At 38.7% G+C, this 13,395-nt stretch overlaps 1 protein-coding gene across 1 annotated transcript in view; it reads right to left on the minus strand.

Moving 5' to 3' along the window:
- Positions 1–2,517: 2,517 nt before the first annotated feature.
- ASXL3 (ASXL transcriptional regulator 3) overlaps positions 2,518–13,395 on the minus strand; it is a 172,105-nt gene continuing 161,227 nt past the window's right edge. Inside the window, 2 exon segments of the mRNA XM_032245387.1 lie at positions 2,518–7,740; positions 7,743–10,796. Of these exon segments, the coding sequence (XP_032101278.1) occupies positions 7,087–7,740; positions 7,743–10,796 (3,708 nt within the window). The 3' untranslated portion in view covers positions 2,518–7,086.

Below are 13,395 nucleotides of genomic sequence, written 5' to 3' on the forward strand. Positions count from 1 at the left end.
GGACATACATAAGTGTTGTGACTTCTGTAGGAGAGAAAACCTAGGAAAAGCTCACATTTCCTACAGTTACTGAAGTCAGTCACGCTTTGCTATAGCTAGAAGATGCCATAACATCCCATAATTGGACACTGAAAGCCAAACGAATCAAGGAAAATGGAAGCATAGCTGTGCACTCCTCTGAAGTCCCTGTGTCCCTCCTTCATTGAAGAATGAAGAATCTGAACACAGTGTTTTCCTGAAATAAAATCACAATATGAAACTAGAGATACAAATTGGATCAAAAGTGAAATCTATTTTCCATTCACAAACTTTTGATAACATAAAAAATTTGTGATGAGCCTACAGAATATGAGATGGAATGTGTATAACTTAAGTGTCCGGGACCTTATTTTAAAGCAGCTGGTGCCCCCACTCTCAGGCCAAGTTAATTATGAGAAGTGTCCATTTGCACAGCATTGTGCGTATAAGTAAATAGGGACCTGTACATTTCAAAATTGCTGAGTACATTTAAAATATTCTTACCACAAAAAACAAGTATTTCAGGTGATGAATATGTTCACTGGCTTGATTTAACTACTCCATATTGTATTCATAAATCATAGCATCACTTTTTACCCCATAAATATGTACAACTATGATTTGTGAATTTACAACGAAGAAATAAAAATGTTAAAACGAGTCTTTAGATGGTAATTTTAGCTTAAAACAAGTACCTCTGAAACAAACTTTCCCATAAATGCAATGAAGGTACTACATAAAATCCTAATTATTGATAAAAGCAGACTCAGGGGGCTCTTTCATTCATAGAACTGACATTCAGCCAGTCTTCACTGATTTGTTTTCATAAGGCCATTTCTTTTGTGTAGCATGTGTTTAGACATTGGTTGGTTGACACTTTACAAGATTGCTAAATATTTTTAATACATGCTTTACTTACAGTCAGGTAACACAATGGTATTATTTACCAAAGTTGCAAAACTTGAAACTGATTATTTTAAATAAAATGCTCAATGCTTCAGCCTTTGTTTTGTTAACTCAGGTGATTTCCCTCTAAGTAGTAAGAGTCTATGGTAGTTACACAGGCAACTTGGATTAAAGTTTCTATGGGGATGGGGACTAGATTCATCACTCAATTTAGACTTCTAAATTAATTATAACATTATTTGAGCTTTTCATTTTTGCAGATCACTGTGCATAACTGTGTGTGCTCTTCACTTGAAATAGTCAGTCTAGGTGATCCATAAAGAGCAAATAATTTTATAGGATGTGAAACACTTTCTAGGATTTCTGTTCAGTTGCCTTCTGTAGAAAGAAGCCCAATGTATCAACTACGCTGCTAGCTGGGTTCCTTCTAAATAACATAATTATGTTTAATCACAATGAAGTATTTATGTGAATAAATACCGGATAAATCACTTGTTCTTTGATAAGTGCTATGATGGATACAAATAAATACTTTAGATTCTAAGATACATTATTATTCAAATTAGGCTACATTATTGTATTAAAATGGGACCTTTATATAAAAATGGTATAACTGTACTTTTATGAAAATAAAGAAAAAAAAAAGAGCATTCAAATGTTTCACTAAATGTCAGTTTAGAGAATGCTGAGCTGTTTGGTTTTATCCTAATGGGCTTTGGACTAGGTATTGCCTATGGAGTAATGCAATGAAAAAAATTTAGAAAACAAACGCTGCAATTCTAAATAAAGAAAGCATTTTGTTAATATGTTAGTAGAAAAAAAGTGGAACAAAAAATCATCATCATTGCAGTGAAAATAATGTAATAAATGTAGAAATATTCATCCTCTACTGGCATTCTTGAATAACTTGGACTTTAATTATTATTATTAAATTTGGTTTTTGGAGGAGGAAAAACCATTTTTTTCTTACAAAAGTAAATATCCTCTTTCGCCATCTGGTGGCTAAACACAACATTTTCTGTGTAGATGAAAACAGTTAACAGATTTAATAGCCAACTGTGTTTAATACTTGGATTCATCTTACGGAAAAGATATGCATATTTATTTAACCTATGGAAATATAACTGAGGCAATTTTGTTTTAATGGCTCACAGCATTTCATTCAAGTAACTCTAGCTATAACATTTCATGCAGGATTTTAAAAAATTAACCAGAGCAATACTTTTAAGATCAGTTTCTGAATTATTCATTTTGAAAGGTAAAAATACATGTGATAGTAACAATTTGTTTACCTGAATTCTTTTGGTATAAAGAATTAAGATCTTAATGAAAACAAGGAAGTACAAACACAGTCTTAAATGATAAGCATAGCAGCTACCATTAATTTCTGAAGTTTCAGTTTTAGCTTTTCCTGTTTGAACAATAGTTATAACCATATGTTGACAAGTCACCATTACCAAAAAGAAGCATAGGTAATTTAACAGTATACGGTTTAAGTTGTCCCTACAATTTTTTAAAATATAATTTTCAATTATTTTTATTTAACATATATAAATTACTTCACTTCATTAAAAAATTAAAAAATGACCATTATTTCATGTTTAATTTCTTTATTTTCTCCAGAATATCTTAATATTGAAACCCAAGTTACTTTGAGAAAGGGAAAGACAGAGAAACATGAAGAGACAAACATTTCATTTCATTTAACTTATGGTATTGTGAGCAGTCACTTTTGTAGGCAACACTTGTTTTCTTTGTAGAAAAGAAATAAAAAAACAAACAGCACCATTAAAGAATGCATGATCCCTGAATTCTAAACAAAACACTGTCTAAAAATTTTTCAAATGCTTGTTGCACTCAGTCACATTTAGTCGGGTATCAAAGCAAGCGTAACAGTATTAAATTGTTAAGCAGTCTTACTGAATCAACTGCTCCCCCTTCTGAGGATTTTACACACCTTTTCTGAGTTTTTCCTGTGGGAATAATATATTCTTTGGTAGAGGACTGAAGGAGGATTTTACTTTTCTGTATGTTGATATAAAATGTCTATGTAGGTTCGGGGCCTTCGCCCCCAGTCTGTGTTTGTCATGCATGTTATGTTTGGGTTGATTTCACATTTTGCTGTTACACTGTAGGAGTAATATCGCCTTTAAAAAAGGCATTAAATGGCTAATGTCAAACAGATGTAAACATTCAGAATACTGACCAAAAAAAAAAAAAATTACAAACGAACACACATTAAAAAAAAAAAAAAAAAACAACTACTGAAAATATGTATCGTATCAGGTTTCCATGAAGCAGGGGTGGGGAAATACAGCAGTACAAGAAAATTATGGCAACCAAGTAAAGCACTTTCTTTGAAACATTCAAGAACAGTACAAGTACAACAAAGTTTTCTACAGTCTAAATTATTCTGCAACTATCAAATATAGTACAAAGCGAAATAGTATGTGCTATAAAAAAGCAGCTCCTTTAAATTATAGTAAAAATGCTTTTTGTTCACTTTACAGTGACAAAGCATGAAGACTGAAGACGACAGGAATTTTATATTCAGTAACATTTTGGCTACATAGGCCCCTGACAGTCTGATGAGTTCCTGTTCTAGGACTCTTCACAATTGTTCTCTGGGAACACAGATGGGCAATGACTCTGGGCTCTGCATGCTCAGAGGGAGTCATTCCCGCTAGGCAGCTACCGCTGTGCTGGGCTTCACCACCATACAGACAATATAACCCTATGCTTGGCTTCAGCTTCTAAAACCTTGGACTTCACTATACCATGGAAGAACTGGGAAACCAGAGGCCACGGTAACTTCTACTTTTGAAATTGTATGAGGGTTTGTAAAGGAAATGGGGCTACAGCAATAGGTATTCTTACCCTTGACTGCATTATAAAGCACCATATGCACCAGCTCATTTTTGTGTGTTTACTTTGAACTGAGTAAGAATATCCAAGGTCCAGCAGTCAACTAAACCTTCTATAGCTCATCCCAGAAACACATACCACCCCAAAGTCTTCATAGCAACCAGGCTCAACCTCATAGGTTTGTTTTCAAGTTTTTTTCTTCAAACTAGACCTTCTCAGGGAAATATTATATATAACTATGGTGCTCAGTTCACCAAAATTTCTCCTATTCTCACTTTGGGGAAGAAAAAAATATTTTCATTTTGAAAATGAATTTGCATCAGAATGCTCTTATTAACATGCCCATTAACTAACCTAAATGTCTTTATACACCTCAGGCATATGCATATCTTATAGGAGGAGGATTAGGGAATAGCAGTTTTCTTCCTTCCCCTGCTCCAAAAGTGCTACTTAGGGGAACACATCCTTTGTGATTAAAAAAAAAATTGCATGGTACATGTGCAAGTTCTACTCCTGATAAGAAAAAATTTGTGTCCAGTAATCAGGATAATGCACCTGCTAACATTTGCACACCACACCACAATAACCATGTAGTAAATAACATACTCCATTTGCACATAGCAGACATTATGTAGAAATCAGAAAACTAAGAACCTACTCACTCAATTCAAATATACTGGCTTTTGTGTATATATATATTAAATGAACACTTATAAAATATCTGACCCACATTTTACATCTAAATTTCTCTTCTTCCTTTCCCTTATATTTTAGCCTAAAGATATTGATTTTTCAGTAATATAAGCCATATGAGAACATTAGGTATTTGAATTGGAGCAAAAAAGAGCAAGGGCACAGAAAAATTATGCTAATTAGACCTGGATGAGAGAATTCATGCACTATCAGCAACTGATTTTCCAAGGCTGTTATGTGAAAAATCAAAACATACAGAAGGACACTTTTCCTTATTCCCAGTAAGCAACCTGCAAGCAGTATTCACCAATGAAGGAACTGATCATAAGCTCAGAATCTCATAAGCCTCAATTGTACCTCACATACCGAGCGCAAAGTTTCCTTAGATTGGAGTTTCTTCCAACACCATGTCAGTTACTGATGTGACGGGTTTCAATCTGCTGGTGTAGACAGTATCTGACACTGGTATAGCAGTGACTAAATTTGGAAGGAGTTGGCATGCAAGCATCTATGTTATAGGGGTGCCCCACTGTGAGACTAAGAGCATGATCTTCGAAATCAGGATGATATTAGAGCCAAGCAGACAATAAAGACACCACTTATAAGGCTGCCACCCCAATACAACCCGGCGTGCAGTGAAGAGAAAACTAATGATCCGCTGGAACTTACGCTGCATTCCTCAGGAAAGGCTGGTTAAGTGCATTGCTAACTTTCTGTCATTAGTTTTGCCAATTTTACTGTGAAAAACAGAAGTGACAGTATTGAAGCACCGAAATCACGTCTACAGCGGCAGGCCTTTTTCTTTCTTTCCAAGATAAAGTACCTTTTACTATCAGCAACTTGTTATTCCAAATGATGTCTCTATCACCTAAAGAAATTTGGCAACATCACAATAAATATGGAGAAAAAAAATCTCATGTAGTTATTATAAAAAAATCACAAGTGTTCTTATTTTCAGGAATGTAATTTCTGCTCATTCCAGTCAACTTTTAAGACGTGTTTTACGGGAATGTCGAAAAGTTTACAGTGTTTAGGATAATCCCATGTGAAAACATCAGTCATTCTTACCCTGGATACAGTTGACTCCTCGCCCCCCCCCCCACGTTTGCTTTTTTAATTCTACAGCCACAATCAATCAACGGGTTAATGGCACTCCAAACTTTGTGCTCTGAAATCTGAAGTTAAGTGGGCGTGGTTGGTTTTTGTTTTCTTTCATCTTCCCACAATGTGCATGTGCTTTTGAACTTGCTTTTGGGAACAGAGCCTCCTGAACTACGGCTGCCTCCGGTATGAGGGTGGCCAAAGCATATGGAATGTAGCTCAAATACTCAACACTCAGACGTTACTGACACTGAAGATATTTTTAAGATGCAGTATCCCTTTTTCAAAATTCCCCCAATACGAAGAATGTACTGAATACACGTGAGGGAAAAAAACAAAACACGCTACACCTAGAACATTTTTTTTTCAAAATGAGGGTTATTTCAAAGTTCAATTATATAGGCTGTAAATAATGAGAAAAACAATTGTTCTGTAAAATGTTGACGCTTTACCCTTGGGTAGTCCCTTTTATCATCAATGACCCTTTTAAAAAGAGATGGCCAACCTTTGCAAGGTCTGAAGCCAGAATGCATGGGTGTCATCAATAAAGGGTTACAATAATTCCCCCCCACTTTAATATCCAGTAATTCATTAGCGTGAATAGGATATTTACATTATCAACCCATTTGTGTGTGCATAAACAGCATCTTATTTCCTTGCTTTGAATTTCAGGGCATTTTTTTTTTCAAACTTGCTCTTTAAAGTCACACAGGAAGTGCTAAAATCCTCTGGGCCTATGGCTATTGGCTGGCCAATTGACCTCATATGATCAGGTGTCAAAGGGCTAGAACCACATTGCTGGGCATGAGTCCCATGCTGCAATTTCACATGTAGGTCACATTTCACTACAATATGTGTACAAAATCCAAGGCAGGTACAGATATTCTGCCATAGTTTCTGAGAAAGAGTAAAACAGGAGGAAAGATAATCAGGACAGTGGATTTCATTAATGGCATACCTCCTTTAATACATCTTTTGAGATAGGAGTAAATACAAGGAATCACACATTTAAATCAGATTCCCCTTTCTAAATAGGATTTAATCACTGTGGTAAAGCTAGGTCCAGAAAAGTCAAGTGTAAAATTCCTTGCTGTAATGGGTCATCTGCAGAAAAATGCAGAACCCACCTTAAATCATTCCTCTCATTCTCTCTATACATCTGCATTTCTGGTTGTTAAGTAATTAAAAATGTCATTTTCCTATCTACAGCTGGGTTGAAAGAAAAACAAAGATGGGGCATTGACTTGTATACACATGGACAGGAACTTTCCGAAGCTCGGAATGGCAACTGAACATGTAAAAGACATGCCACTGAGCCATTCAGTTGGGATGCATCCTCCCCTTTATGTGAAACGCAAGAAAACAATGCCACAGAAAAAAAAGACCTGTTCCAAAGCAAAATAAATTAGCATGATAGAAACCACTGCATTATTCAATTTGTTGCTGCTGATGCTATTTGGCTTTTCCATGAGGAAAAGGGATACTGCATCTTTCACTCAGCTCTTATCGTACAACCAGGCATGCTACACAGAGTTTTGAAGGACCTATGCAGTCGTCATGGCAGAAGGCCCCACAGCCTTTGCACACAATCATGGCTTTCAGCCGGCAAGAGCATTTCAGTTCCAACTCATCTGCATTGCTGCTGTCGGCAAAGTTCTGAACGGGCATCTGAGCGTTCTGACCGGGCAGGCCCGTGGCAGGATTGGAGCCACTTCCCAAAATCCCAATGGACTTTTCAATTGCAGATGCTGCCCTTTTGAAACTCGTGCTACCAAAGTGTATTGTTGGATAATTTCCACAGAGCTGCTGTTGTTGCTGCACCTGCATTTTCTGAGCAGCTAATTGGGTAAAAGGCTTTTGTGGCTCAGAAAGCAAATAGGAAGAGAAATCTGCATTTTTTAGCGCGAATGCTTTTAACTGTTCTTTCATTTCATTCTGGTCATAGGAAACTTGTTTCATGCCCAGTTCACAGCTGCTGCTTAAACCTTCCTCAAAAGAAAGAGGTTCCGATTTTATATTGCTACATATGCCCGTGGACTGTGGCCAACTAAGTCTCTTAGTGGTTTCCATGGTAACTGGCGGTTGTTTTTGATCAGATGGGACTTCTGCATTAGGGAGAGGTGGAGGTAGTGGAGGTGGTGGGGGGGGGGGGGGGGGGAAAGCGCAGGGGGGGGGGGGGGGGGGGGGGGCGGTGGCGGCGGTGGATGTACAAGTGCTTTGTTTGGCATTGCATGTGCAGTGCCTCCCACCTCATCGCCTTCTTTCATGGGCATATTGGGGGATAACATGTTGGCTAACCTTAGCTGGTGAGGTGCTGAGGAAAGACTAACTTCTCCCAATCCCTTCTGTTCAAGATGCCTGTTGAAGGCAAATGCATTACATCCCACTGGGCTCTTGGAAGAGGCCTGTAATAGAGCTGCAGTAGCAATGGGGCCCCTCGCAGCCATAGGCATTTGGTAAAACTGCTGTCTGTGTGAGGTACCAGTGTCAGGGTGGAAGCCGCCATTCTTGTCAACATGAAATAGGTTCTGCTGGAAGCTACACGATGGGAGCAGCCGCTTTTGCTGTTTGACCTCAGGGCTGTGAACAATTCTGTTCTGCATGGAGTGCTTGTTTAGCCATTCTTGCTTAAATGGCTGGCTGTGTCCTAGCTGACTCATGCCAGAATTGATGACACAAGGCACCCCTTTCACATCTGGCTCCACCAACAATTTTCCTGGTTCACATTTAACTTGAGTGTGCTCTCCTACAGTCCTAGCTACTCTCTTCTTGGGGTGGTTTTCTCGCTTTCTAATTTGGAGTGGTGCAGCAGTCCCTGCCAAGTAGCTCTTACCATCTGGATTTGGAGATCTGGGCGGAATTTCAACGTTTCTCTCTGGCGCTGGTTTACCCACTGAGGTAGTTTGAAGAGGCAATGGAAGCCTGTTGATCTCGAGCTTGGCTCCCAGTCTGGGCTGTGGCAGCACTTTTTCCAAAGGCAGGTTGCCCTGTAGTAACTGCGTCACCAGTGGATTGTTAGCCTCCACAGAGGACATACGACAGCTTGAATTCCCTGCACCAGGGACTCTTTTCAGGGTGTCAGTAGCCAAGGAAACAGCCTCTTCCATGGGACTTGAAGTGGAAGCTTTCGAGTTCTGTGTTTGTTGTACACTAGAGGCTACCTCTGCAGCCGGAGGAGGCAGCTCGGGGCCGGGGAAGTCTTCAGTGTCCATTCTAAAGCCCTTGTCCGCTTCGTGGAGTTCAGATTTCACAGGAAGAGCAACATTTGTTATGAGATTCCTGGGATGAAGTTCTGACACATTCAAGTAGCTGGCATGTTCAGTTTTGATAGCCTTTGGACAGTTTTGTTCTAGGTATTCTTTTTGCTTACTTGAGCCCGAATGAGTAACCAGAGGCTGTCCTGTGCTCCTCATCCCATCATCACTCCAGCAAATCCGGTTACTTGGGTTATACTGACTGCTACAGGTTGCGTCTGCTTCACTTTTGAAAGTAGCTGGGCCACGTGACTGCTCAGTAAAGTTATGACTGGGAGCAGTCGGCTCATTTAATTTATCTGGAACAAGGGGTAATTCTCGGAGACTTGTGCAGGTGGCCTGCAATGTTTTACAGTCTTGTTTTGCTGCCGAAGCAGCAATGAAAGTGGAACTGTGATCTACACCTTCATTGGCAACTGGCTCAGGCCTGCTAATCACAGACACCTGAGGACACGCCATGGGCTGTACAGATGCCTCTGCTCTCACCGGCCTGCCCTGCAGGTCCAAGCTGGCTTCAGAGCTTTCAACGGAGACAGTCAGAGACAAACTGGAGGCCAGCGTGGTGCTGTGGTCAACGATGACTTTACACGGAATTGATCGGTTTATGGCTGCTGGTGCAAAGCCCCCTGGTGGTTGCTGAGGTTTTCCAGAATTGTCTGCCCTGTTTCGAGGCCCTGAATTTTTGTCCAAGCTTTCAGCACTTAACTTGGGAGGACTATCGTAAGAGTTTATTGTCAGCATGTTTCCAGTAAACATTGCAACGGTTGGGTGTGCAACCAGAGAGTCTGTGACTGCTACTGAATCACTGCAGCTGAGAGCTGCTCTCACAGTGGTACCCATGGATACGGTGGCCTGTTCTTCACTCCCAGGTACGGCTATCTTCTCAGAAGGAAATCTGTTGTTAATTCCCGTCGGGGGAATCAAGACAGAGCTAGTGGAGAGGTGGTTTGGCAAACTGTTTCCAATGGAGGGAGTTGGCACAGAGGTGTACTGAGTAGAGACTAAGTTACTAGCACTGCTGCTTGATATTAGTAACTGCTTATCATCCATGGAGCTTGATATGCCGGAGCCCTCTGTAGTGGCTGAAATGGGAGTGCTTTCAATACATTTTGGTATAATGGCTATGCATGGAGTGTCAGTTCCCTGGATGGTTTTTAACATGCTTATATTACAAGCAGAAATTGTAGTGTTTGCACTGTCAACAGACATTAGAACAGAGGATTTATCAACAGAACTCACAAAGGGATGTTCTTTAATTGCTCCCGACATAGCAGTGCTGCAAACAGATATGGGGACAGAATTTTTATTAAAAAGCATGGGCACACTGCTATTTTCAGAAGAGGTAGATGAAACAATTTTCTCAGATAAATGTGACACAGGTATGTTTTCATCAGAACTATGCACAGATAAGTCAGTGGCAGTTTCTGGAAGTTTACTTGGGTTAAGAGACTGCTGTAGTACAGTGGTGGTCTCCCGGAGGTGTGCAGACTTGTTGCTAGGAGATCTACAGTTTGGATTCACAATAATGACACCAGTCGATCCTTCCATTTTTGTTTCAGGGGTAGAAGAGACTTCTAAGTTTGGAGGCCCTTCCTTTGAGCTGAGCGGAGGTAACCGGGTCTCTTTAGAGGTCTGGAAGAGATGAGCTCGAGCTTGATGTTTTGCAAAGAGCTTAGCCTTTGTCTGCTCTTTGATGTGTGCCAGGGTTCTCGCCTTTCCACTCTCTCCTGGGCTTCCCATGGCTCCAGAGACAATGCTCGCTGCAGCCGCTACAGCAGCGGCTGCAGCAGCCTCTCGCTGGGCCCGAGCTTGTTGGGCCCGAGCCTTGATATCTGCGAGGGTCCTGGCTCCTGTGTTCCTCCCGCCACTGATGGAAGTGCTAGTGGATGCTCGAGACTCAGGTTTCGAGACTGGTTGGCTCTTGATTATAAAAGGTGGCCCAATTTTGGAAAGCTGGATCTAAAAGGAGGAGAGAAGAAAAATAAAATGTGCTTCATACATGATCACAGAGGAGGCACATAGAATGTGATAATGCAAGGGAAAGGACTGGCTGCATTCTCTCATAATGTGCCATGAACTACACCTAAATCCCTGGATGCGTCTTTAGCGCATAAAGCAACAAGAAATGTAGCATGAATGTGAAAATTAAGTTTTTAATCTCTCTTTTTAATCTACAAAAACATCCATTGTGACTTCATTTGGCAGGGGAAAGAAGCAACGTCTTAATGCCTCATATAAGTGGATACAAAATTCATGCTTCTAGAAGTGGGGTAGGCTAAAAGATTTTGAGATATTTTTGAAATTATTTTCCTTAGTGGCATAAAAAACAGGGACTTCTACTCTGAGTTTATCTGTCTTAATTTGACCCAAAGAAAAAAGGCCTGACCAAGATTCTGACAACTAGAATTCTCATTCTGACTTTACACAAAGGAACTTTGTAAACGCTAATCACTATGTACCTCAGTTTCTCCAGTAACCTCTCTGAGCCAAGGACTCTATGATTTTTATGTACTCCGATGCTACCTTGTATGCTGCTTTATACATATACAATAAGAACACAAGAGAAGTTTGTAAACTCAGTTGTAAAATGAGACTAGTTATTTTTGGTCTATTTCCCTCAAAGAGCAGTTTTAAAGATGAAATGAAACTACATTTGTCAGAGTATTCTGTTTTCCAAAGGGATTGTATTATCATTACATTTGCATAAAAGCAAGGGAAACTCTGATTTTCTGCCTCTAAAGAATTTATACACTGGGCAGTTTGATATTGGTAATCCACAATATGCTGAATTTCGTACACATCCCAACCCATACCGTTTACCTATTTTTCCTAATTAAAAGACTCACAAAGTCATCACCAAATTCAGGAGGAAACAAGATCTAACAACCAGCAACCCATAGCAAGGCTGTGTTGCTCTAGTCACTAAAAACACTCTTAATCATGGTTGTGTAGAGCTGGAAAGACTCTAGTTGATGTCCCTCATTTCACAGTTGAGAAAACCGAAGCTGTGCAGGTAAAGTAGTTTACCCTGGGGTCATATAACTAGTGAGTGACCTAGAGTCTTTGGGCTTCCCATTTGGTGCTGTTTCCATGTATTCTGTTTCCTTTTTCTCCACATTATACATATCAATTTAGAATTATGCTTTGGAACGTTGATAGATGAAATTATCTTCCTGAGCTATCTTGTTTCTCATTTTCAAACTGCTTGTGAAGTCTGTCTTCTATTCCAAAGGCCAGTAAAAAAAAAAAAAGATGATTCTGGGGAGAAGATTCAATTTGCTCTTTTAATATTTCTCCTAGTGTAAAAAATTAAACACATTTTTAATAATTAAACTTAAATATGCTTAAGCAAGAGCTCTTAAGACCAAACATCAAATATTCTTGTAGTATTTATCTACCTACCTTTCTAACATCAATGCTTAATTTATTAATTAATGTGCTCAATAATATTGCAAGATGGTAACATCTTGCAAGACTGTGATATCACAACCAGGATACTGACATTGATACAATTACAATATAGAACATTTTCATGACTACAAATTTCCCTCATATTATCTATCTTTACATAAAGTCTATATGACTTTGAAAATAAGCTTTTGACAAAAAAAAAAAGACTGGCATGTTTAAAAATATCTCTTATGAAAAGTTTATATTATTCTTTCTATGGCTTCAAAAATTAAAATGCATAGTGAGGTTTTAATTGAACTTAATGCTGATTTTTTATACCTCTAGAATCTTGCTTACTAGAGACTGCTTTATTAAAAAGAGTAAGTACAACCATACTCTTAAAGTCAGCCTGTGGAGAGCATGAGTCATATATGAAATGAAAATTTTATAGATTTTATATTTACAGATAGAGCAGAATTTTTTAAATTTAAAAAATTTGAGATGTTTATAATTCTAGACCAATGCTATGATGGAATAATCTACTTTACTGTACAAATGTATAAATGACAAAAGGTAGAAACTTAAAAAAAAATTACACTGGGGTTTCTTTTGAATGAACCTTAATTTTCAGTTTACTCAGGCAGAACTAATTTATATAAATGCTTTGTTTTCTGGAAGTTAAAATTTACCTGGGATCAAAAGAAAGTATATAAATAGAAATGTTTATCTGTAAGCCTGTATTATTTGGTGAAGTTAAAGGCCTATTTATTATCTTGGAAATAAAAAAACATAGGATTTGTATATCTACACCTCTACAGTATTCTCTCTCAGAGTTCATAAGGCAATTTTATTGCTTTATTTAAGAAATATTTAATGAGGCTCAACCATAAGCTAGGTATTCAATGCGAGGCAATAGTGGTGTTCAGTGTTTGTTGGGAAATGAATGTAGGAATAATACATACCTTCTCTGCCTTTGTGCTGGCCTCTGAGTTTTGATTGCTTCTTTCCCTAGTCCCAGAGAACTTTTATAGGACACTAAATTATCTTTCCCATTTTCCCAGGTTTACGTAGGTCTCTGTCCTACACCTTGAAATCCCTATAAGCTCAGTGGCCTGTAGACATTTCCAGGCCCTATTCTCTCTAATTCTTTTTTCTTTAATACCGGGGT

This window comes from Sapajus apella, unplaced genomic scaffold, assembly GCF_009761245.1.
Source record: "Sapajus apella isolate SASKATOON/1434 unplaced genomic scaffold, GSC_monkey_1.0 scaffold57, whole genome shotgun sequence".
NCBI lineage: Eukaryota > Metazoa > Chordata > Mammalia > Primates > Cebidae > Sapajus > Sapajus apella.